This window comes from Lytechinus pictus, chromosome 10 (genome assembly GCF_037042905.1).
Source record: "Lytechinus pictus isolate F3 Inbred chromosome 10, Lp3.0, whole genome shotgun sequence".
NCBI lineage: Eukaryota > Metazoa > Echinodermata > Echinoidea > Temnopleuroida > Toxopneustidae > Lytechinus > Lytechinus pictus.
In genome coordinates, this window is record NC_087254.1 from 31,926,067 (window position 1) to 31,954,042 (window position 27,976).

Genomic DNA, 27,976 nt, shown 5'->3' on the forward strand with positions numbered 1-27,976 from the left:
TCAGTTTCAAGTTTCATTTATTTCTCCTCAAGAGATCAAGATAAAAATACATAAAAAATAGACAATGTAAATTCAATGAAAATCAAATTAAAGAAAGTGAGGAAGGTAATGACCAAAAAGGAAGAAACCTTGTGTGAGGCCAACCCATCAGCATTTAACAAGGTCTTTTTCAAGTCAGTATATTAAGAAAGTTCTGTTTGCGCTTCGCGTTCGTATTGTTTTTTGTTGGTTAGTGTTTTCTTTATTAAAATTTCAACATTTCTATTGAAATGTCAAAAAGATTCAACTCGTGCTTCGCGCTCGCCCCTTTTTATTGTAAACATGCCCATCATTTTCATTATATAATTATGCCTAACTGCACACTCCTTGCTCCGCTGTGATTCCCCAAAACTATGCAATCCACAAAACACTTTTCTCAGTCTCTTGAGAACGAAGCGATAAGATAATAATATGAAAAGCAAAACAAGACGATGTTTCTTCTGCATATTATCAAAAAGACAGTACAATTAATGTGATAGACATAGCAGACAATCATGAAAACGAAACATATCCAAATGTGAGTTAAATAGGAGGTAGTCATATTCTTGACATCTGTACATGCATGCAATGCTTTGAGATATTCTTATAAAAAAGGTAAAAATGATTCTACAATCACTGACTTTTGTAACGCAACAAAAATAACATATTGAGAAGGTTAATTTTGAGGAATTAATTATGGTGCTAGAACAAGCCCATGTCTTTACATCATTATCATACAAAAAATATTGAACAAAGGTACAATAAACTTGCAAAATCTAACTTTTTCTCACCTAAATATTTATACGAAGAAAATCTTGTGAGGATGAAAATAAGGTCATTTTTTCCAAGTAAAGACCCCTTAATTGCTTGCCAAAATTATGTGCTCCTCCCCTCGACCTTCCTGTTATACAACCCTGGAAACGCTCCTTCCTTTATTTGATCCCTTTACATCACAATTGCATACACAACGATAAAATAAGAATGCATTCTATTAGGCTATTAAAGAATAACGGAAACTTTCTTTTATCAAACAAAATGAAATTTTGCACGTTGAAACGTGTCATTTTTCTCCAATAAACAATGGATCGTGGGAATCACGTATAACACAAAATGGCGTTGCAACCCCATGAAATATAATGCACGCTTTACATCTCGAATATGGACTAGATTAGATTAGACCACGCATGATCCGTATAAGTTAACTAATGTCAACCTTGGCAAAGTGCACTAAAATCTGATATTACAAGGTCAATAGTCATAAAACAAAAGTCACTATGAAAGGCATATCGATGATACAGATTTGACGATGATTTGGTTTCTAGGTTTAAAAAGAGGTTCTTTCTGCAATGTCATGAAAGACTCCCAAGCAATTTGTATAGTTCTTAATTTGAAGGTACGTTCCCAAACTTCATTTCTAGTTTGGAACAACTAAAAAAAGGAGAATATAATTATAAACATCAACCATGTCAATGGGCAAATGCATTATCCTGACACCACCCTCCCCTTCTTCTTCTTCTTCTACTACTTCTTCTCAATCTTCTTCTTCTTTTTCATTGACTACGCAACAGACGAGGTCGGGTCATTTTTATCGTCCTCATCGGCCGGGGGATCATCGTAGAGTTCGTCCAGGGCTTCGAAGTCCTGTAAGCGGGATTGGACACCATCCTTATCTGCCATCCGTCTCAAAATATCACCTTGCTGCTTCATCATCAGCTTCAACGACGACAATCTACCGGAAATTGACAGAGATCGACAAAAAATTAATCTTTTGCAACCCGTTTTTTCCGGAACCATTCTTTCTCAGAAGATCATGCCATGGGTGTTTGTGAAAATGTATCTTTGTGAACGCAGTGGATGATGTTATGTGAGTGAGGGTTTGTGAGGATGTGTAAATTACATGTTAGTGTGGATGTTTTTTGTATTATGAGTAATATGGCTTGATTGAAATGCATTGCAAATGCCGATACTCACGCTGCTTTATGTCTCTGCAGCTCTTCCAGTACATGTTCTGAATTTCTTGGTTCTGATTTGTCATCTGTCTCTACAAATGCCGCGTCTTCCTTGGGAAAGAACTTCAAGGTAAATAAAGAAAATATCTTTCATCACTTTTGTTTGATCAGATAACCAAATAGAATTCACTTATCACCCTAAAAAGACACCCCATAACGAAATAAAAGGCATGCAAGTGAGCAAAGAAACTATCAAAGAAAGATTACAAACTTAACATCTTTATTTGGATTCAAATTGGAACAGTTCTACGATTTTTTTTTATTCATTTGCAACGACAACTCCAATTAAAATCTTCCTCCAAGAGAGAAACTAGTAAAAACTACAGACACATTGCAATAAATATTGTAGGCAAACTGGCAAAAGCGATTACAAAGACCACAAAGACCATTACAAAGGTCCATGCAAAGACAAAGACAATGCAAATAGGACGATTAGTACATTCCAGTCATATGTAGGCATAAATCTATGACAAAACTTTTTTTTTAATTAGACCTCTTTGCGTAACCACTACAAAATAGTTTCTTTTTAGTACAATTATTTTATCGAGGTGCATGTGAATTAGCCAGTTCGTAGTCCCACTCTGCGCATGATCAGAGGAAGGTCATTGGTACAAAAGTGACATGGTGGTGTAAACTTTAATGAGATAAGCACCAACTTTGATGTCTTGATTATTCATATATTCTTTCGAATTGTGTTTTTCATTCAAATCCACAGTTTGCCAAGTACATTGTACAACATCCTCTAATATGCATTCAAAGTAGAAATGCAACCTTCATATAGAGTGTTCATTAATATGCTATTCTAGTTACCTGGTCTACATGGTCTATTCAATTTCTTCATCCTGCTATGTAAGGTAAGCTTACGTAATATCTTACTTTGAAATCTGCCTATCATAATGAAATAAATGAAGGGTTATTTGACCAAAATTGTCCATGAAGTAACTACGAACTGGTCTATTGCCTTGAAACGAAAGAGGTTGAAGATCGCCTATGAACACTCTACCCCTTGCCCTCTCGCCCCTACCCCCATTCGTCATCCCGCTCCTCTTATAATCCCATACACACACACACACACACACATACTTCATACTCATTAATCAGCCATGCAGTTGTAGCCACCATCAACCCTATCACCGCCACACATTCATAATCGAAATGGAAAGCTATAATAAACTGATGTATGTTTTGAATCATCCAGGAAGAAAGACAACGATTAGAAATAAATCTGATCATCTGGACTTACTTCGTCTCAAAGGACCGTATTCTGAAGTCAGGTTATAAACTTAGGCCATGGTCTAACTCTGTGCTAAAATTATGGAAGGCCCAAAATTTCGAATTTTTCCTTACATTGTATGTTTTTTTATGTTGACTGTGCTCTTTCCCAACTCGTGAATGATGTATAAAACTATCTAATGTATCTTTCCGAAACAGTTAATGATTTAAGAGAAAAAATAGCTGATACATTGAAATTCTACAGTTAGAGATTTATGCCACTATTGGCTATCCTTAGTTAAACCACAGCTTTAATCCAGAGTTTAAACTAAACCCGACTTCCAAATACGGGCCAAAGGCAACAACATCTATTGAGCGGCAACGACGATTTCCCACCAGTTCAAACGAGCTGAAGAAGCGTCCAGGATCGGACGTGAAACTGTTCTCTCCGTTTAAAAAAAGTAAGTCCAGACGATCAGATTTATTTCTTATCGTTATTAAAGCCATTATATTCATCCTTCCACTTTCAGGAACATAATACAACCAGATAATTCTTGATTCTCCTTACCCATGAGAGATATTTTAGTCTGTTCTTAGTAACCTTCACAATGAAATCAGGTTGATAGAGCAACCGTTGAAGCCACAGGGGAAACTTTCCTTCCAAATGATAGACGTAATCCGCCTACATTAAAAAATAATAATTCTAATATTTAAAGGAAAAGAAGTTTTCAATCGATAACATTGTTGCAATCATTGCAATATATCGTTGGATATATATAAGTAAAGTTCGAAATTATTTTGTAACTATTTGACATGTTACGCACGTAAAGAATTAAAAAGAGATACTCTCGCAAAGATAAATAGATAAAACCCCAAAAATTCATACAAATCTTATGAATGATTTTCAATTATGGATTTTTTTTTAATCATGAAGCATTTTGTTATTATCTATGTCGTCATGAATATTATATAAATGGGCATTATGATATTAGGTGCCCACCTACACTTGAAATAAGCAGGGAATCCTAATTTTGCATTCTTGTAGCATGCAAATTTAATAATTACAGTTTCATGAACAAAATATTAAAAAAAATATTAAGATGACATGAATAGGTTCATAGATTATGAGTATTCAGTATTTTTCACACGCTTATAGTTTTACTTAAACCAAGTTATAATCAACCTGGATCACCCCTTTTAGAAAGAAAATAGTTCTTAGTTTTGCTAGCTAACGAAGCCATTTATTTCATTTGAGTCGGTAAATTGTCAATTTAGGAAAGATATAGTGACAATGGGAAAACTGTTTATATGTTTGAACTAACATTTGCTATTCAAATTCAATCTTCTAGTTGTTAGCCTATACGGAAATTTTATTAGGTATGATGAGGATTCATTCTTCTTGTAATGTAAAATTTTGCTAACAGAAAGGCATCTTTGACGACATTTGTATTTTTTAAAGAAATATTTAAAGAAATAATTATACTTATTTTCCATTGCATATCGTACTTAAAGTGTATGTGCATGATAATCAATATGAATTACCTGAATAGAATTTCTCTTTATGAAGGCCTTCTTCTGAATACCTTCGATATCTCCAACAGCAATACCAATCTATCCAAGAGGGAAGAAAGTAAAAACAAAATAATTCAAACAAAAAACAGTAATAAGTGACCCCCCCCCCGTCGTTGTATTAAAAAAAAGAACTAGATATTGGTAAAATGGAAGGTTTCCACAAAAACCACAGTGATCTTAAAATATCCATAATCATTATTTTGTATTTTATGAAAAGCCTTTCCGTGAAAGAACAAGACCACCTCTTGCCCATTGTCTTACGCATTCATTACACAATGTCTGGTAGGTTTATCATGGCTTAAGCCCAGAGCACACTATGCGATCCGAGCATTGGACATGAAAGTTCCAAGAAGTAAAATTATTTTATTTGACGTTCGGCATAATGTTGGGAATAATACAATCGTAATTTTGCCTGTGGTCGGGGTAAAGTCCGAATCGGCTACCAGTCGCAGCCGATGATGACGTCATTACGAATTGGAATTGAATTTGCTTTTTATCCCTATACAGGGAGGCTCGAAGAAGACTAAATTTCAATTTTAGTAGTCCTTCCACTATTCTGAACTCGCTAAGATTTTATTGGATAAAACGTTATTGCAATTTCTTTGAAATTCGGATCGCAACGAATCGCATAGTGTGCGCCTGGTTCTACTCGAACAATCGAGTGATCGCGTCGGGTCGTGTTATCGCGTGATCAACCCTCACTTGAAACCATCCAAGCTGTTTGCCAAAGGTTATGACAATCATTTGTAGAGAAAAAAAAACCCGCTTCTGAATTTTGTATGACAGGGTGGCTATTTCATAAAACTGATCCTGTAATCATGGTAATAGATAAGATAACATTGTCTTCTGGTAGGATATATGGGCCTTCCTAACCCTTATCAAACTTTGACAAATAGTCAACTTTGCATTCTGGAGCTATCAAGTCGATTTAACAAATTTGGATTTTAACTTTTAACACTTGGGGATCAATTTGGAAGTAATGAAAAGAGAGCCTGATTTTAAACATAAAAACGTTACTTTGGTTGTCCATGGTCCAACTTACGAACGGCTTCATGAAAGGCCTCATCCGACGCTTTTTAAAAACCATCAGAAAAATATGCGACGCGTAGAACAGAGTGGTCGCATAGCCTGACCTTCCGTAAAATCTGTATGTTATGTTCAATGAAATGTCGTCGGGTTTAGGCGGTTAGGCGATTACCAAAAAAAAAGTTTGGGCCTTATCTGAAACTCACCGTCAGATTATTGATGACCATAGGCATAAGGAAAAGAAAGGTCATGAACAGCACGTACACCATAACACCGTAAGGAGCAAGGGATTGATCAGCGTTGAAGATATCGTCCTTATTAAATTCGCCCAACATCATCGTTATGACTGTCAGGAAAGACTGCTCACTGGTAGAAAATCGGTACTGCAAATAAATCCATAACAAAATGTAAGTCGTATGTAAAGAATTCCTATAATGAATACGATATAAAATACCAGGGTAGCAAGTGCCAATGATATAGATCTTCTTAAGATATGAACATTTTGTAGAATAGATTAACCTCTGTAGATCCGGCTAGACCATGTTTAAAGAAAATATATTCAAAGATAAAGACTAGGTTGAGAACAAATATCAATTTAATCGGTAGATAAAGGATAATAGGGTTATTACATGTAAGATAAACTTTACAAATTACCTATACTCAGTAACCATGCCTGTGATGTGAATTGCCTTTATCAAGGAACAAAAATATATAATCTATCCGGAAGTTTTGAATGCGAGAATTAAAAATATAAATGAAACAATTTACTCACCACTTGGTAGAGGCACATCTGGAAGGTAACTGCAAATGCGACTACAAACATGACGTACACCGACATAGCCTGTTAACAAATAAAACATCGTGATTATATCAAAGGATAAAGCCTAAGAATAAGCCTCGCTTGTTTTATATGGTAGAGCAATCAAAAAAAAAATATATATATGTATATATATATAAATATTGAAAGCAAAAATAATGTGTGATATACGTCCATCTATACGTTGTGACCACAACGCCATCTTTATAAAGTTTGAATTAGAAAAGTGGAGAAATGTCCTGGATTCTCGCTGTAAATTGAGTACGTATATTCTTAAAGATGATGTGCATAAAAAAGTAAGGTAAATTATTAAAAACATCGAAGATATGAATCTTAGTTTCTCTGAAAGAAGTGAACTAATAAAGATTAAATGTCGTGAATTTACACAAACATACTATATTGGAAAGAAGTATGAATCAAAAGAATTTAAGAAGAAAAGATTAGAAGAAAAATTCGCGAGTATAGCCAACAAAGTTGATGAACTGAACAAAGTAATATTGATGATGTAACTAGGAAATAATACCTTGGTATCAGAAGTGATTTAGATAGATAGTATAAAAGAGATTGTAAAGAAGCAAGCGTACGAGCTAGAATAGGCCTTTCTTTCACAAATTATTCATTTTGATAAAAGATAAATAGACCTTTCTCTTGATATTGACATTTTGTTAAAAAATTACCAAAAAAGAGAAGATTGATATCATTACTACAGCACTATGGAGTATTCATAAATTTATAACTTTAAGAAACGTACATAAAAAAGAAAAAATTATGGTTTACCTATGTGAAGGAATTAACAATTAGATTAGACATTAATAAGGAGCTAGGGGGGAACAGGATGAAAAAATGAATATTTTGCCTATTATTTTGCAATTTGTATGTGAAATTGATATTTGATGAAAATAAATGCCCCTGTTATGGATAAAAGAAAAAAAGGAAAAAACTGTAATAAGAATTTTTCAAAAGCATTTTTATTTCAAAATTTATCTTTAAAAAAGGGATTGGTCAAGCTATTGGATAACTAAAACTCTTTAAACTAATTAACCCTCAACCATATACAAACAAAACACGCAATCAACACTAACAAATAATATACAGGTCAGTTTCAATGAAATCAATACAGTATTTTACAATTATATACATGTAATATACACACAAATTTTCAGGTGGTCTTAAACTTATGCAGATAATTGTATATATTGATTGATTTCATATGCTATGATTTAATACAAACACCGATGCTCATACAATGCATACTTTGCATGCATTGATAACTTGGTTGGCATAAATTATATGATGAAACATTTTTCTTCATAAAATTAAGGTCTATCAGAGGGATCAATGCAGTTGCTAAGAACGAAAAGATCAATAGATATTTATTGAAGTTTACACAAAATTTTCAGTTCTAAAAGAGATGAAACTAAAATAGATCATTCCATAAACTTATGATATAAAATCAAATTACTCGTATCGTTATTACCTTGAGTAAAGATTTAAGAGTCTCCATAAACATCAGCACATAAAGACCGGTTGTCTTGAAACTAATGGGAAGAAATCAGAGTTTTAGAAAGAATTGTTTCATTCATCGTTTGAAATATATGAACGCTCATCTCGATAAAGGTAAATAGCAGTTATCCCTATAATTATCATGATTATTATGCAAGGAATTTTCTACTAACGACATGAACGAAGCGTTCCAAATATGACGCCAAATGATTTTTTAAATGAAATTGGTATCAGTACTTTTGTGGCCTTAAAGCTCGGTGAACTGTTAAGGCACAAGTGTCATACTTATTTCCAGAGCATTGTTTTTATCCTACAGTATACAGTTATGATATAACTTTTCCTGTGCTCAATAGCCAAACAATTGTGACTTTGCTCAAGTGTATGAATTATAATTGGTGCCTTTTTGAAAAAAGAGTTTGCTAAAATACAATTTAACGAGTTTCTGTGGGAACGAATCATTTACTTGCAAGTCATAGTCACGTTTAAGTGCATGTTTGAAAACACCTCATTGTGGAAATCTTCCATTAAAAAACCCCCAAAACAACCAAATCAAGCATAAGGTGAAAATAAGGATCATCTATATCCACGTATACATGCCCTACACCCACCCACGCCCACATATTTCTCCACACGTACGTCCGCCGTACTCCCATTTCGTCCCCACCGTTCTGAATACTTTTAAACTTTTTACTCCAATCTCTCTCCCCCCCCCCCCTCTCTCTCTCGTTCTATCTATCTCTATCTGTATTGTTTTAATTTACTCATGCCAAATGAGGAATATTCCGAGTTATACCAGGTGAATGAGGACATTCTATTCTTTACATGCAATTTGTGATTAATTTAATGATAATTTATCGATAATTCTCAGCTTCTTTTTTTACTGGAACACACAGTATGTATGATTATATTTATATATTACTATTTATATCTTTCTCTTACTAGCACTCCCTCTCCTCTCTCTCTCTCTGTCTCTTCAATCAACTTTACACAAAGTTTTTATACCCCTTGAAGTAGAGGATGAACTTCATCCAGGAGAAGAAGATGGACATGATTCCAGCAGTCCAATTACGATAGCAGAGTTGCCTCCCCGGTGGATAGACAAATACCATCGCTGTCACCAGGTTCACCCAGTCAATAGCGTTCGACAGGTCCGTGAAATATTTCAGCCGCTACGAGGATTAAAGAAAGAGAAAAAGAAGTAAATTCTTTAAAACAAAAAGACAAAAATAGCAATGTGTTGATGACCAAATGCGAAATGTAGTAAGCGGTAATAATTGTTCGCAAATTGCAAAAAATGGAGTTGTGAATCTCCTTTTAGTTGGATAATGAGCAACAAAAACAAAATAGCATGAGAATCTGTATCACGACCAATCCCTATTATTACTCATATAAGGGATATGCTCGAGGTATGACATCGAACTTTTATAAATATATTTTTGTAATATATATATATATATATATATATATATATATATATATAAAGATTTTAACCAACAACGATACTATATTAATGTCCGATTTAATTAAGAATTAGTCGACGAGTAAAGTTAATAATCATTTTTCATTCAATGGTCAAAGCCTCTATACGAACAAAAAGGAAAAGGAAAATGTGAATCTAGATAGCAATAACTAATTAATTATTTTTTTTAACTTTAATAGAGATTCTCCATATTCAGAGATGCAAAACAACACTCTATGTTACTTAATTTCAAAGGCTTGCCAATCAAGCAAGCGACGGCGTTGGGGTAAGGTGTTACAAGAAAATATGGAAAACCTGGAAATTTATTTCTTATCATTATCCGTGTTATCGATTTAAACATGAATACTATGAAATCCATCAATGTCATAATTTCTTATTCAGGAAATTTGCCAAGTGCCATTTGTAAACAAAGAGAAGCACACTGAATTCTAAAAAAACCAATGAATTCATTCATGAATATGAAACATATCTAGAAAATAATAAAAACAGACGTGCGTTTTAAATGTTGACGTTGCTGGCTTGGTTGATTTGATCAATCGCAAACTTTTGAAGACGGGGCCCAGTAATGACAATTTGATTGGTTAAGTAGGCATACTCACCACGACATAAATTTCTCCCAATTCTCCAACGATAACAGACAGGCAGTAGGCTAACACCATGTAAGATATCAAATATGGAGTACCGTCAATGAAGTAGAAGTGGTCGGTCTGAAAATGCCGGAAATAAAGACAGTTGATATACAAGCCTAAAACAAAGATTATTTTGGTAATTTGGCTATCGTTACTGCTATGCTGATATTAATAATACTACTACGAGGACCACGACCAATATTCCGCAATGCACGACTACTATTGCTGCTGCCACTACTACTTCCATTACGATTAATAATAATAATGATGATGATGATGATAATGATAATGATAATAATAATAATAATTCACTACTTTTACCATTTCTAAACTGAAGAAGAAGAAGAATAACAAGAAGAAAAAGAAGGCGAAGAAGAACAAAAAAGCGAAGAAGAACAAGAAGGCGAAGAAGAACAAGAAGAAAGATGAAGAAGTAGAAAGGAACTATCAACTCAATAAGTACAATCTTTGGAGGGGTAGATTCTGGGGAAATAGAGAGTTATATCTGGTTTCTCTGTGGTGACTATGACATTAGAAGGGATTGTGCCACCATTAATCCTCATCCCTGGGAGGTCAGCATACAAATCAAATCTTAAACCATTGCTTTCAGCACAACTTTTCATTTCCTTTGCAAGGTAACCTAACACGCTATTGTGTCGATATGTAAATCTCACGTCTTTCGGTGGTAAAACCTTACCGACGCATCCAAGAAGGAGTACTCCAATATAAATGGGGCTGCAGTCACGTTGAAATAGGGGCAGTTGATGTCCGTCTCTGATAGTATAAGGAACTGATAAAACTCTGGAAGAATTTGGGTGATGATGGTGTATGTCGTCATCAAAGCCAGGAACATGACGTAGAAGAAAAGATCAAGGTAATAGAACACACGACCGAATCTAACCCTAGATGGGGGATAAAAAAAAGAGGGAAAAGAGATCAAGAGAGAAAATGTAAGGGATACGTTTGCAAGACAGGAGAGAATGGATGAGGTTAGTGTGAGTGCGTAATTTATGTGTCAGAACAGATGCTCTTATAAAATATTTTGATTATTATATTAATTATTCTTTTTGAAGAACTTCACATCGGATACTTTTTGCCTAGCGATAGTTCATCTAGCCGAATATGCTGCATACGGAATGGCGTGCGTCAAGGTTTAATTCTGTCTCCGATGTTCTTCAATAAGCATATGAACTCGCATCGCTGTATATACATGTACATATGATTTCTAGCAAGACAGAGATTTGTGCTCACTGCCGACATGTGGGATTTGAAAGTTCAGTGTGAACTGTTGACATATCCGATTATCAATCATGTAATTTATCTGTGGTTCTATAACATCTGGAGGCAACGGCTAATTTGTTTTTCCCAAAGGATGCACTTGATTGGCTTGCCGAGCTCAAAGGGTTGCTTCATGTACGATCGGTGCTAAACCATAATAAAGAAGAAGAGAATCATAAAGAACGATTTATCTAGTACCTACATCTGAGACCTTAATAAGAAACAGATATTTCAGTAACTTAAAATCACCGTCAAAAACCTTCATGAAACATTCGCAAAATGCAAATATCTTTACCATTTTCTTTTGAGGATGCTTTGACATAAATCGTGACCAAGGAGTTTCTCTCGTCCATATTGGCACATGGTCTGTAAGTGAAATGGAAGGAAAAGTGAATTATGGTTAAGAACTAGAAATTTGACGTGTCCAAAGAACACAGATGCCCCCGCTTAACTCGATCAGACATTCACGAGCATAAACCAATATGCATATATATAATGAACAAAGTCAGACATTTGACCTAAACACTCACCCTTTCCATAATAATCTCTGACAGAATATATGACAGTAAGGTCATTTGATGTGACCTGACTGTATTTTGGTGTCATCTACCCAGACACCAAACATTTTTAATATCTGGTGAATATTTCATAAGTGATCATGCGGAAACCAACTCGCATATTTAAAGGACAAGTTCACCCCAACAAAAATTTGATTCAAATCAAAAGAGAAAAATCCAACAAGCATAACACTGAAAATGTCATCAAAATCGGATATAAAATAAGAAAGTTATGACATTTTAAAATTTCGCTTAATTTCACAAAACAGTTTTATTCACATCCTGGCTGGTATGCAAATGAGGAGACTGATGACATCACTCACTCAACTATTTCTTTTGTATTTTATTATGTGAAATATGAAATATTTCCATTTACTCCCTGTTGTCGTGTAAAACAATGATTAATTCCTCCCTGAACATGTGCAATTAGCATTTTTTAATACTATATGGTTCAATCAAGTTGGTCCTCACTGTCAAATTTGTAAAAAATGAAATATTGTATAATTCGAACAATAAAAAACAAGAGAAATAGTGAGTGAGGGACATTGACTGTCTCATTTGCATGTCACTAAGTTGCGCATATCACTGTTTTGTGAAAAATAAGCAAAACTTTAAACTGTCATAACATTCTTATTTTACGTCCGATTTTAATGAATTTTTCAGCATAATGCTTGTTTGATTTTCTTTATTTATTCAGATCAACATTTTTCTGGGGTGGACTTGACCTTTAATGAGCTGTGACCTTTGAACTGCGGACTCCGAATTCGAACTTAGCCTGTATTTTGGTGTCATCTACCTACACACCCCAATTTTTTAAAAATCTGTTAAATATTTCATGCGGAAACCAACTCGCATATTTAATGAGCTGTGACCTTTGACCTGCGGACTCCGAATTCGAACTTAGCATGTATTTTGGTTTCATCTACCTACAACCCCAATTTTTTTTTTAATCCATTAAATATTTTTCGAGTTATTACGCGGAAACCAAGTGGGGGACGGACGGAAAGACGGACGGACAGGGGCAACGCTTAATGGCCCCTCCGGACTTCGTCTGCGGGGGCATAAAAATGAATTGAATTGCCGTTGACAAAAAGCATAACTAGATTATTTGAACTTAACCGATGGCAATTGAAATATTTAAGAATCTTCTTCTTCTTCTTCATCCGCTTTTATCGGAGATCAGCATCAAAATGCAGAACGTTGTAATCCATTTAGTATGTTGCTAATGAAGGTTAAGTTGCATATCTATTTCATTGAGGGCAGGAAGTGATATGTGATACATGAGTTTCATGTAAATCATATTGGTTTTTCATATCTCAGGACGCTTGCAATATCATTTGTAACTTAATGATTGTTTTTTGACAGACTCCCCATACTTACCCTGATGGCGAAGTATCTATAACCATTTGATTTTGTAGACTCGTCGTCCGGTCCAGGGTCAATGTACTGATACTCGTATTTCACCTTCGAAAGAGAAAAAAATCGATAGGTCATAAGATGTTTCCTTGCGGTACTCTTCAAAGTATAATAATGAAATCTGTTCTACAAGGAAAACGGTATACAGACAGCCTTATCTTATCAAGCTAGTAGGAAAGTAGTGCCTAACCGAGTAAAAATACTAACAATTCAAAATGAGTCAAGTTATCTAGTAACGTATTTTTCCAGTATGGTCATGTTTCACGGTGAATATGCTGTCCCCACTTATTTTTTTTAAAGAAAAAGAAGAATTCTCTATCAATCGATTCGAAATCAACAAGTCTGGATTAGGTAAACACGAATGACCATTCCTCTGTCACTGACATAAAGCCATTAATGTATTACTGAATAATGGTAAAAATCTAAACGTGTGGTACCAATGCTGCGTTCTCTTAACTTTCGGTAAGATATCCAAATGGTGTGGCTCAATGTCCCAAATAAACATCTTCACAACTGTAACAAGATAATATTTATAAATATACCGTTTATCATATCTATTTGAGCTTTATAACTCCCATATTATATTCGTAAATAATTTTCGAAATGTTGCTCGTTCGCTTTTATCCATGCACACAACCTTTGGCTATACACCGCGTCCCCGGAAAAAAAACTACACCATTCAAGTCTTCTTCAAGGGCTTTTCATTTACTCACGTGATAGGACGGGCAATGAGGGTTCTTGTATGTCTTATGAACGCATCGGTCCATGACAAGGAGGGCGACGTCGGGAAGCTTTTCGATGAGGGATTTCATCGGCGAGATCATCAATTCATCCTTACTCTGCATCGCAATCCTCCAGCTGTTCATGAACAATAAGGTCAGTGAATCAAATGTAGTTGATAATATTCTGCTTCAGACATGTCAGATGTTGGTAAGCACTGATTTCATTAATTAATAACAAATTGTTGCTAAGTCATACATAAAAGGACATAAGGCTAATAACAAAGTCTTTGTGATAAGAAACATTAGGCTATTACATGTATATTATATCGTTCTACCACACGTCCAAACTGTAATACAGATTTTTTTAAATAAAACTAGATTCGCTTTATCCAGGAATGTCTTTTGTTTGATTCCACCAAATCCATTCTACGTGTCTTAAAATGAGATCTTCAAAAAGTTTTTAAAATCTGGAGGGTCCAATTATTTTTGAAAAATAATATTTCATTTCATACAAAAACGTCTTTTATCCAGAAGTTACCTAATGTTTAGAGTGAACATACTTCCCATAGTACATTCCAAATACATACTAATTATCAATGTATATTATGATATAATATAATGATTTACTCTTTGCTTTTGATGATAGCCGCAGCAATCTCTCCCTGTTCTCTCTCAATGGCTAGCTCAAGAGGAGTGAAACCTTCGTTGTTTGATGCTGATTGGTCAGCTCCGGCTCGGATTAACAGGTTAGCTGCTGCTATGTGACCAGCATCACAACACACATGAAGAGCATTGTTCTATCAATGGAATTTAAATACAAGTAATAATTATCCATCTGCTACAGTATAACATTCATGTAACTGGCGTTTTCGTTCTTTGCCATGACTATGTCCGCTAAACGGATTGTTATTCCGCTAACTACTTTTTTTATGCCCGGCGTTAAAAAATCAGCTAGTGCCAGTATTTCGATTGCGCTTTACATCCAATTCAATTGATAAAGGTCTGTTGAGTAACTTAAAAATGCATCAGAGTTTCCATTAGATTACCAGTTAATTAGATCATATTCTGAAAGAAAATAAAACTCCACTTGATACTGTAGAGTGTTGGATGATATTTATAAATCTAACACCCTATGGTCTACATGGTCTTAGATATTCCTCTACTGAGTACGTATTGACCATTACCTTATCTTTATCAATAGCATGGATATCGCAGTTGTGTTCGATGAGGATACTCATTGTTTCCACATGGTTGTTGACGGCTGCTAGCATCAGTGCAGTCCTATGTTCGTCATTGCTAAAAATTAAAACAAAAAGACACTTTTCACTTTCTCATGTTTCTCTTCGGCTTTGTCCTACAATCGTGCCGTTTCTTCAGCAATTAAGTTTACATTCATACCGAAAAAACACGGTTACCTAGACCAAAATCTCACACAATATTGGCCAATTTAAAAAAGCAAAAACATTGAGTTGAAAAAGTATGATACTCGATACAATTCGTTATTTTTTATTCTGATAATTAACTGTTTGAAAAATTGGGTTGGCTTTTTTTCATCAATCGACATCATTTAGTTAGATAATCATCAGCAAGGTAGATTGGTAATTAGATAACTGAGATAACTGACTTTCACTTGAAGAACTCGCTATCGTTTGTGTGACTGTAACATTAAAGCAACTGTCCTTACACATTGGTAATGTCAGCACCCATCTTCAAGAGCTGACGAACCAGATCATGGCGTCCGAAGAAACAACTGGTAAGAAGCGGTGTCATGCCATCCCCATCGTCATCATTGAGAAGCATTGGGATGTGGTCCAAGAGTTCCTCCACGCAGGCAACATAACCAGCTCTGGATGGGGGTAAAGAATGACCGCAGTGGGGTGAAGAGAAACAGAGGAAGATCCAGCGGGGGTTTATATCTAACCGACCCCTCCCCTGCTTTCTGTGGAACAGTATTTCAACTAACAATCTAATGGGGAATCGTAAGAAACTAGCAATCAAATATAAGTTAAATTCATGTTTTTTATTTACAAATTGTAAGAAATACATTTATTTGTGATATTGCTAAAGCTGATAAACCCATTTACACAAGAATCAAATGATTTGATGATGGTCACTATACTTTTGTAAGATGGAAATACCATATAAATCACATTATTGAACCATTATCAAAGATTTAGACATGCTTTGACAGTGCTTCGGAATAACGTTCTGTTTGACACGAGAGACTTTTGTCACTACAAAATAACATACACGAAAAATTTTGGTCGTGAAACGGATAACCACTTTCGATGTAAAAAAAATATATATGTATATGTCACCACCTTCATGACCTTGAAGGCTTGTTGCAGTGAGTTTCTTTCTTTTTCAGTCTTTGGGGATGTACAAAGGACACTAACTGTCCATGAAAGAATAGCACTCAACATACACTTTAACATTTATATTTTCCCCCTCCTTTTTTTCCTTTAGCATCTTTGAGAAGTGAATTTCGAAGGACTTACTGAGCTGCGATGTGGACTGGTGACTTTCCAAGGACATCGCGAACTTCACCCTGAGCTTCGTATTTGAGCAATAATTTTATCATCTAAAAGAAAGAGTTTTCATGCGAATGTGATGAAAGATTATGTTAAAATATTTTATACTAAGAAACCAGAATACGCGAGCAGCGCAACTTGGGAGAAGGTCTGTAAAACTAACAGGGCTTTTTGTCAATATTGGTTGTGTACAGAAACAAAGCTGATCATTAATGTAAACTTTCCTGACATATATACACCCAGTCTGCAAGCTTGATTGAGTTTGGGAACGGTTAATTTACGTTATTCGTTTTAACTTTGCTTTCCTACAAAGATAACGCAGAGAGTTATTTTCATAATTGCTTTGCCATTTTCATTTGTTGTAGGTGATTTTGAGAGGGAAAACTAATTGTTATATTTTACATCAAAGTGTTCAACATCAGTTTGCTTTTGGCAACGGTCGACATCAGTTAGAAGGAATAAAATTATGTGTAGGAAGAAACAAAAAAATTATTTAGAATGGTTTTGAAAATAGATCAGTATTTATTTAGCAAAGAGAAACCGGTGATTTACATTACCACAATAGTAGAAAATTTTGAAACACTTCTTAATTCTCTTGTCTCACTTGTTATTAGAATCGTTTTTGAGCGGCATGTTGGTTGAAACCACCCACCCCTTTTCCCTCCCTTTAAAAAAATCCCTACAGATTCGACCTTAGTGGATCATTGACTGTTTTAATTACTACGAAAGACGAATATTATTTCGTATTACAACGAATTAAATCACTATTATAAAAAAAAAAGACATCGTATTTGTATGTGTTTTCGACTTAGTTACACGTCGTGTTTCATATTCAGTTGTAGAATGTTTCAACTTGACTATTTTGAGACTAAATTTAAAGTTTGTACTCCGTAATGTAAAGAAGAAGAAGAAAAAGAAAGAGAAGAGAAGAAAAAAGAAGGAAAAGAAGAAAAGTGAGGGAGAAGAAGAAGAAGAAGGAAGAAGAAGAACTTACATCCACATTACCAGCTTCGGCAGCGTAATGGAGTGGTGTTTGATCGTAATGATCAGTTAAATTGAGTAAGCCATATCCGCCATGTTTGAGAATAAATTCTAGAAAGCTTGGATGATCCATCTCCGCAGCCCAATGTAAGGGTGATTTGTTGTGCACGTCGAATACTGTATCAACAGATATGATGACAAGAGTTATTTTTAGTTTAAAACGTATTATGAGATGCAATTTAAAAGGGTATTAACTCAAATGTTTAGTAAACTGGTTAGGTATACCTCCTTTAAAATTGAAAGGAACTTCACTCTATTATTAGACGTGTTGCGTCCATATATGACATTCATTGTGCATTGGCATGACAGCTGGGCCCATACTAACGGGGAGCAAGACGACATGATTATAAATATGTTTCGAAATACCGAAAGGTGATTGATTAAAATGGTGCAAATCAATGCAGTTCTAAGTTGTTGTTAAATATGGATCGAAAGTCATTCATATAGCATTCCCGTCAACATCACCACCCAGTAGTATTATCACCATCACCCGGACCAACACCACTATCGTCACCTTCGTCATAAACTGCATTAACAAGTTCATCTCTCCAAAATGTCAAGTATTTTACCATCACCATCAATTTCTACATCGTCAGTATTATCACAACTATCATCAAGAGCATGATCCGCATCATATAAACAGCGCCATGGCCATGATCAGTTTAATGATCATTCCATCAACAATTATTTTCATAATAAAACCATTATTTACGCCACCACCACCATCACCACCGCAGCATTTTACGATACAAAAATTATTGTCATCATCATCATCATCATCATACCAAAACAATCACCGCATTAACCACCGGATAAGATTATGTTTACATGTTAAATCTGCTATATTCATGTATATCTCTTCTTCTTCTTTTTTTTCTTTTTATCGAGAATGGTAATACATCGAATTGAAATCAATCACGTCAAAGCGGGGGCGACGCCAGGATACTTTGATACAGTCAAGACGACCTTAACACGTTCAATCAAGATGACGTCATAATTATTTGTCTCAATTTAATAACAGAGCTTTAATAGTATTTCACGGCCCAGATTTCTTTGTCCTATCCTAATTTTATCTTCTTACCACCCGTCTCCCTTTCTCTTCCATTTGTTCACTACTGGAAAAAATACAGGAATGATCCCCCACTGTCCCCGGTGGCACCGCCCCTGGAACAAAGACGGAAGGCAAGAACATTGATTTGTTTCGTTGTTGTTGTTGTTATTTTTGTCGTTGTTGTTGTTGGTTTTTAGTAAGATCTTACCAAACACCTGCGCGCCTCTGGTAAGGAGAAGCTCTCCTGCCGGTGTATGACCTTTCCATGCAGCGCAGAGAAGAGGCGTAAAGCTGTTATTATCGATATCATCGACCAGGGCTCCTTCGTGGATGAGCACGGCCATGGTCTCCACGCGGTTATAAACAGTGGCCCTACAGATAAAAGTTGTAAGGAGCATGACCATGATGACTGTGAAAAGTAAATAATCAAGCAGCTTTGTTCCGATTCCGAACAAACATTTACAAATTGTTGAAACCATTACCCAAAAAAGTTATGCATTTTCACTTATGCAATACTATATGTATTTCAATGAATATGATGAAAATTTACATATTATCTGCAAAATATACCGAATAAAGACTAAAAACCTCTCTATAATTTGTAAATTATATTTTCCTTACAGTTCGTATCTAAGGGAAATATCACGTATTCTTGATTATTGACTGTATCAAGCAACGGTATCTACGATCTAAATCGTTGCTATTCCCTTCATTTTCATGTTTGAGGGCAAATATGTAGCATAAAATTAGTTTGAACCTCCTACCTAATATATCATGGATTTAGAATTACGCCATCATCACAAACCTTACCTGTGCAGTGGCGTCATGCCTTCATTATCCTTCATGTCGATGTCGGCTCCGTTCTCGATCAGCTGCATAACCGTGGTCGTAGCCCCGTTCATTGCCGCAATGTGGATCGGAGTCATTCCATTCTTCTTCCTAACGTTCACATCAACCCCGTTGTCTAGTAATCGTTGAATTACCTGAGGGAATAACACATTTCATTTGGGTTTTCCTCTTGTTTTATTAATCCTTCCTCTCTCTAATATTCCCTTTTTATCTTCATCTCATTCTGTGGCACTCGTGTACTCCTGATGAGGTTTTCCATGTGTGGCGCTGTTTAATGATATATTCCAAGCCAACTTATCTAGAAGTTCAATACTATCAATATTTTTTTCGTTCTCGTATTTTTCCTGTACATTCATGGGAGGGGTCAATGCGCTTTCTGCCGTCAGTAATGATTTCAGACGCCATCGTGCCACTCGTAAATTTATGTTATCGTGAACATCCCAACAAGACATTCCTGTAACATTTTCTATTCATAATGAAGAGTAATACTGGATAACCACTCTACAAGTTTAAGCTTCAGATTTCTTCTTGTTTGAAATATAATTAGTTTTTGTATCATTCAAATATTGATTTGTAAAGAACTTTTCATTCTCTATTTTCTTATTAAAAATGTTCTTGATACACAACGCTGTTTTTTTTATGCGACAGTCATTTTCGTTTTTGACAAAGAAGACCTTTTTATTACTTGTTAAGATATTGCCGAATAATGAAAAAGATTTGTTTTATAACTCCCACCGCACTTTAAAATTTATTTATTTATTAGAAAAAATTTATACAGGATAAAAAGATCAGCTGAATTGCTGTTTTACATCAATGTCCTGATTTAACAAGGTTAAAAAACATATAAAGTTACAATAATATCATGATGCAAAATACATATTAATATTTAAACTTAGCTACTAAAATATGATAATAAGATACTGTAAATAATCATGTTAAAACATTTTTAAAAAAGGTGAAATTACTTAGCTCCTGAAATATGATAATAAGATACTGTAAATAATTATGTTAAGACATTAAAAAATTTAAATTCAGTTCGAACTAGTTGAGTGATCACGGGAAGATAATATTTCACAAGCAAACTAAGACCTGTCCCTGTCCAAGACATTTCCCTCCGCGAAAATTATGTATCCATCCTAGGATATGTCTCTAGACGAACAATCCACTGTTCTTAGAAACTTATGTCTCATCAGAGCCATTTAGTTACCTCTGTTCTTCTCTTAGAGACAGCAAGATGTAAAGATGTATTACTCTCATTATCTTCATCCATCAGATAATCACCCACTGGTATACACGTCTTTTTAGCTGGACAAAAAAATAATTAGAGAAATTAAAGACAAATCAGTGGATTTAAATTGAATAACTGTTCGATCAGAAAAGCGAGACTTGACCTGTGATATACGAGCTTTGGCTAGAGTTGGAATGATTGAGTCAGTTTTGGACGAATTGTAAATTCTGTATAGAGTAGGATGTATTCTTCATCTTAGTAGTAGAGTGACATCTCCGAAGATCTCTGGGATTCTCTGTCGGGCCGTTTCGGTAACGGAACAAATTTGGTTTGATATCGATTTCAAGTTTGATGTTGAAGGTGCTGAATAGGTGCTTCTATTCATTCTTTTTCTCCTCTTTGTTTTCCTTCTTTTTCTGCTCCTCCTCCACAAAACTCTGCTCCTTCTTCTCATTAACACGCATCCGCATTGCCACCACTTCATTTCCGTCTTTCTACATTATTCTTCGTAGCATATCTTCGTATTTCCTTTTCCCCAAAACAAAACTAGTGGGAACTTCGGATAAAGTCAAACTCTCACCTGTTTCAAGGAACATATTAATGAGGTCGATATGTCCGTTCATCACTGCTTTCATCAAAGGTGTGTAATAGTTTGCATCTTTAGCTCTGATGTAGGCTCCGTGCTCAACCTACACAAATGGGGAAGGCAGGCATAACAGGTGAAGCACTTTCATACAATATATTAAAAGAACATTAATTTGTCGTTAAAACAACTTGTCGCCAGTTAAAAATAAGATATGAGGGCTACTATCACCCATTGAATAAAGCTTTATACTTTGAAATATGAAGATTTCCCATTAACTTACGAGTAACTTGCATACGCCCATACTTCCATTCGTAGCAGCTAAATGTAGAGGTGTACATTCGTCATTATCAATGGCACTAACGTCTGCCTTTCCGAGCGTCACCAGAATCTGATGATAAAGAAGAGCAAAGGGGAATGAATTATTCAAAATTAAATCAGTTTTATTAATGATAAAAAAAAATCATATTAGCAAACCCCAGCTTGCACAACTTGACATTAGTTTACTTTAATATATCTGCATGTACTACATAAACACGAGAGTAGACGTATGGTTATCCATTTTATAGCCGTGCTCATTATATGAACTGTCTTTATTTTCGTCGTCAAAACGATCATTGTTATCAACATCATTACCAACCATCACAATTATGGCCATGATGGCCGTAAGCAGCGGGGTGGGGAGACAGATGACTGTTGCCTTTTTCTTTTGTAAATTTTAAACATTTCATGAAATACACGTAGAGTGTGCATCAGATACTTTTTAAAGTTTGAAATGCAAACAGAAACTCAATAGCTTCGCTCCGTCACTTATATATATATATGAACTTTTTACGTATTCTCTGCCCCCCCCCCCGGTGAAATTTTAAGGCAGGCATACGACCATAATCATCAATGACGTCACAATTTAGGATCCTCGTTATAATCGCCATTGTGACTATCACAATGAGCATAATTAACGTTTCGCATCTCCTCGTCTGCTCTACCCAAGGACTTTGTCCCAGTCTCTAGCAAGGAATTTATTAACAATGTTCATCATATTTTCTCCTTACCTTCGTAATCTCAACATGCCCCCTCCTCGCACTGATGTGGAGCGGTGTCATACCACCGGTGGTTCGTTTATTGACATCAGCGCATCGTGCTAGGAGTACGTGGGCGACGTCGGCACTGTTCATACGAGCAGCAGCATGGAGTGGGGTTGCCTTTATGTCAAGCTCAGTCACATCAACATCTGTCAAGGGAAATTATTAGATTAAACTTAACATTTCAAATCAAACTCTAATATTTACCTCCTATTTTCGAGTCCACCACTGATTTGAGTACAAATATAAATCTAAAAACATAATAATTTTATCAAAATCAAATGTAAGAAAGGACAATCAGGGGACCGTTTCATTGAAAGTTGTCAGCACCGACAACTTTCCTTTCACCAACAGTTAACATAGTAACAGTAAGAAGTTAGTGCCTCACAGTCAATCAAATCCAACTTAGGATTTCACTGAAACTATCAGCGCTGATAATTATATTTAGTCAGAGCTGACAACTTTCGTTAAACGCCACCCCGCTGATCATGAAGCTGTTCAGATGTTAAACATGCATGATGCAGTTGTTAGGCATAACATATAAAATACGGCTTCCTACTTTCAATATCTTCTTTTTTTTCTAAATCTAAACTTAAAAAAAAACATACTTGGGGCTAACCTTAGTAGCCTAAGCATATTGATATTTTTTGTAAGTTTTTTACCGTTCATTTATGAATGAATTACAGTGAGATTGGGTAATCAATTCGATTCCGTTATAACATGGAGGTAAAAAGAACGGAGAGACAACGATATGTAAATAGCTTCCAATTTCTAAAGAAGTACAAAAGGAATACGCATGTGCACTGTAGCCTTTGGTTGGGACCTATCACCTACCATGCCGCCAGTTTCAAAACTGAAAAGAGACTTGTGTTGAAAATATATAGATGTCTGGGATATTTCCATTTTTATTTGATCACAAGACATGGATATTGAACACATGACGAAATATGCGTCAAAGGCTTATTGTGTCCTGAAATTGTGCGAAATGTTGAATAATTTGAAATTTTTTAAATCAACATTTTACGAATACCTACAAACTTCCACACGACAAAAATATTATGATTAGTTTGTTGTAATATTTTAATTTGTGATACTATGTGTCAAAATGCGGCCAACTGCGGTCATTCGTAATTTCAAATCATATTTCAATAAACATGATAAATATTGTAAAAATTATTTTGCTGTCCCATGTAAAAGTGAGCAATGTGTCTGCTCAATCTATCCACCTGAGGCAGCGTAAAGTAATTATCATTACAAAAGCATGTTTCCTATCGTAATTCTTCCGTAAGTCTGTAGTTAGGCAGGAATCTTTAATCTACAAACTGCAAGAAATGTGCAATGAAGACTAGCATATTTTATCATAGTGGCATCAAATAGTCTAAAAAGGGAATGTGTTGGATGGTTCTCCATGTTTTAACACTCCTTATGAAATTACTATTCATTGTAAAGACGATATTTAAAAAAATTAAAGCATTCTATTAAAGCACTCAAACAAGTATTGTTTGAAATTTTGAGCAACTGTTTATTAAACAGAGTGACGGGCTTAAACAACGTGCTTAGAATTTCAAGCAACGTTCTTACAGTGAACCAGAGGACCCTGTGTGACAAACGTTATCATACCATTCCCCAATGATGAAACCTCTAGCTAAGGGGTCAATCTATATAGACAGCGAATGGGTTCGGTTTCATTGTATCACAAATTTGAATCATGCAAAGCGAAAAAAAAAACAAGAAAAATTGAATGTTGTCATTCTATTTACAAAAATTAACGATAGCATATCATTAATATTTTTAATTGAATAAAATGAGGCCACATTATCTGTATCATTGTTCCATGGCCCTTGAAAGCGGGAAGTTATTTTTTTCTTGTCAAACTTAAAAAAAAAGCATCATCCGCTCTTTAAATATTCCTGGCCCCTGCATTATTTTAATGGCATTTTTGGGGGTTCACCATCAGGCATTTCAGTCTGACTAAGAGTATAGAATCAATTATCATATTAAAACGTGTATTTCTGATGAGTATGCAGTATATTGAATGAGTATAACCCAATGATAATAGCAAGCTTCCATCCAGTATTTATTCCCATCATAGGGTGCTGAATTATTGCCACCTTTCTTCAGGATATTACATATTTAGTACAGAACGCAACCACATAATTATATTGGACTTCGGACTAACCTATAAGTAGACAATAACATTTTACTCTCTGTTAGAACATATTACTCAACCATATGGAAGTTGAATTGGGATTTGGCGACAAATAGTGTACAAAGAAATTAACCGGATCATTGATAAACTACAATAATAATAATTGTAAAGAATATGAGAAAACCTATTATTCCCAGAACAAAATCTTTTTGTTCAGGTCAGTAACAATGATAGGTATACACATACTATGCGTCCATTCGAAACTGTGTGCTCTAACTCGAAATGGTTCTACAAGAATTAAAACCATGTATTATCGGTGCTTTATTATAACCTGAAGCGTATCACAATTATTATTTCATAATAAAGCTAAGATCGCTCTCCCCGATTTGATGCAACTAACATTACGAGTATTTCATGCGTGAAGAAGTAAAATAAATTTGAAGAAAGGGTAGTAAAAGATATTTGGTGAGCGGTATATACATTTTCAAAAGAAATCATAATGATTTAAAGAGGAGTTTATGCACATTGTGTCCGTAATAAACGTATTTAAATCAGTTTTATTCGTCCTCATCCCGACATCTCAAATAGTTGGGGATTTACAAAACATTCAAAGTATATTTATTTGACAAAGGACTGAATTCTGTCTTGTTGGTAATCAGCTCTAACTATGAGAGCAACATGTATATGAATTCCCCCTCTGTTGTGTAATACATTAACTGAAGTAAACTTGAAATTAAACTTCAAGACCCCTCTTTTTCTTGAACATATTCTCACATTTCCCATCCAATGACCTGATTGAACTCTACTCGGCTTTCACGGGATACCCTGTCAAGTTATTTAGTACCTACAAACATTATTATCTCTGCATTTTGTGTGTTATACTTGACGATTATTAATCTGTCTTTATAATGGATATCAATTAAAATCATTTTGAGATTCACCTGCTCCTCTGCTAAGCAATTCCCTGGCGATAAAATCCCGGTTGTTGATGGAGGCATGATGGAGTAAGGCCAAGTTGTTCTTGTCGAGTTTATTTACATTGAATGAAATATTCTCATCGAGAAGGTTTCTCAGATCTTTAAGGTCACCACTTCGAACAGCCTATAGTAAAATGGGAATAAACATATTTGTCATTATAATGAAAAACGATTTTTTTTTTTCAGCGATATCTTGATTATCAACAATAGTATTTTCATCAGTTTACTTCACCACCACCATCACTATCATCTTAATATCTTGTTGTTCGATATGCCGGTATCGTCGTCATCATCATTGATGCATGGTCTGAAAAATGTATTACATCAACTTAAAAGGGGAAACTCTCTAAACATGGATATTCCCTATTGGATGCTAAAAATAATCACAATTCAATTCATATTCTTCCAGTATCAATTCATTAAATAGATAGCATGCAATCGATAAGTGATAACAAACTTTAAACTAAATAGCGAAGCTACTTACTTCCGTCAAATTGACAATCAGCAAAGGTGAATAGATTTTATTCAACTTATTGTTCTTGGTTGTCTTCTGAATTTTAGATTTGACGTCGTGAAAGAACCCTTCCTTCGTCTTCTTGACTTTTCGTAACTCTTCATCAACAGCCGGATCGTCGAAGCCCTGGTTCACCTTCCAACCTTCATCACCTTTAGATTCAGGGTACGTCCCGGCGTTTCGAAAATTGGCAAACGATTGTCTATTCTTCTGTCTAAAATCGAATTTCGAGTTGGAGATGACTTTACGCGAGCGTTCTGGACGACTGTCGGTGAACATCGTGGTGGAGACCGACATCGCCGATGGTTGCTGATAGCCCACATCGCTGCTGAGATCATTCATCGGAATTCCATTCTCACCACTCACGTTTCTGGTTGCACCATGGTTTGACCTCAAACGCAGCCCACCAGGACTGGTGTTCGTGCTGACGTTCGATGCTTCGTCGTCCGCCATCGATTCCGTGATCGAGGGGAGAAGTCTTGACGGCATCAATGTTGAGACACCGATGATGGGACTGGCGCATCGCCTGTCTTGATCGTAGATGAGATGTCGGAGGTCGTTGATATTGCTGTCATCGCTGCTTGATGAGACATTCCCTAGCCCCTCATCCGATCCACCATGGTCCCTATCCATAAAGCTAATCAGAGAAATAAAAATCAACTGATCAGTGCCTTTTCCGGGTTGTCATTTGTGTTATGCTATCTGATGGAAATAGAATTGTTGACTGTCAAAACTCACACATAATGAGTTGATTAACCCTGATTAGTGTTTACAGTCATATCCGTCGTAAAAACACTCTTACTTCCAATCAGCTGTCAAATATGTTGTTGTACCTTCAACGCTTTGAACTTTTTCAATGGTATTCCCTTTTTATCGGTCCAGTTGACTCTCAAATCGTGGAGGTTAATTGAACGTAAATGGTCAAATGCACGAATCAGTAACAATTAATTATTTATTTGTAGATCACATAGGCTGATATCAGTATTGATACCATTCGCTTATGTCAATGTCGACCTCTCCCTATATTCCAGATGTCCACTCCTCCAAACTGGCTGGCCATTGACTATCTAGTTGTAGGTTTTTTGGTAGAAACTTCAGCAGGAACCTTCCAAAATGAAGTGATAAAAGTGGTTCAATATTCCTGTTCTACATGACCGCACAGGCGTGCCACTACCAAACACACGGCTATCAACAGAAGCTCGGAGATACGGGAAACCATTTGTATGACAATGCATTTATTCTTGGCACTTGTCTGGACTCAGGGTCTGGACTCTCGCTGAGGTCTTTTGTCCTCAAAAGAAAAGAGAAAGTTTGCTCAAGGTATCTTCAAATGTTTACCCAATACGATGACGTTAATTGTGAACCTCTGTGTCACAAGTTTTATGTAACTGCGATCATTGCATGTTCATGTACTGTACCTTAGTATGTATTGAATGTAGCTGAATATGACACAGATGATGATCATTTACATCATGGAAAAATCGCCTAAATAAAAATCAATTTATTGATTGATTTTTTGAAAAGTTGTGACGTAATCTTGGGACTTAAACTTCAGGGGATCATTCATAATAATCACAGGCGATTATAATGTGACAAATTAATTGAAAAAAAAACATTCTAATCCTATGGGGACACACCGTAAATATATTATAACGTCTTTTGGACACACCCAATCAGCCAAAACTTCTTTCAGATAATCGATGTCAGGATACTATGTCACCAGAATACAATG

General features: G+C 35.3%; 1 protein-coding gene across 1 annotated transcript; it reads right to left on the reverse strand.

Moving 5' to 3' along the window:
* LOC129269482 (transient receptor potential cation channel subfamily A member 1-like) lies at positions 1-27,718 on the reverse strand. The gene is made up of 26 exons (XM_054906985.2): positions 26,215-27,718; positions 25,695-25,854; positions 22,575-22,753; positions 21,806-21,913; positions 21,520-21,628; positions 20,919-21,016; positions 19,673-19,845; positions 19,071-19,234; positions 17,765-17,928; positions 16,738-16,820; positions 15,924-16,085; positions 15,424-15,535; positions 14,867-15,036; positions 14,231-14,375; positions 13,482-13,565; positions 11,840-11,910; positions 10,964-11,168; positions 10,237-10,344; positions 9,160-9,326; positions 8,132-8,192; positions 6,610-6,678; positions 6,044-6,220; positions 4,782-4,850; positions 3,808-3,921; positions 1,990-2,090; positions 1-1,747 (listed from the first exon to the last, which is right to left on the reverse strand). Exons 1-26 carry the CDS (start codon positions 26,875-26,877, stop codon positions 1,576-1,578), a joined length of 3,888 nt encoding a protein of 1,295 aa, XP_054762960.2. The 5' UTR covers positions 26,878-27,718; the 3' UTR covers positions 1-1,575.
* Positions 27,719-27,976: the final 258 nt, after the last annotated feature.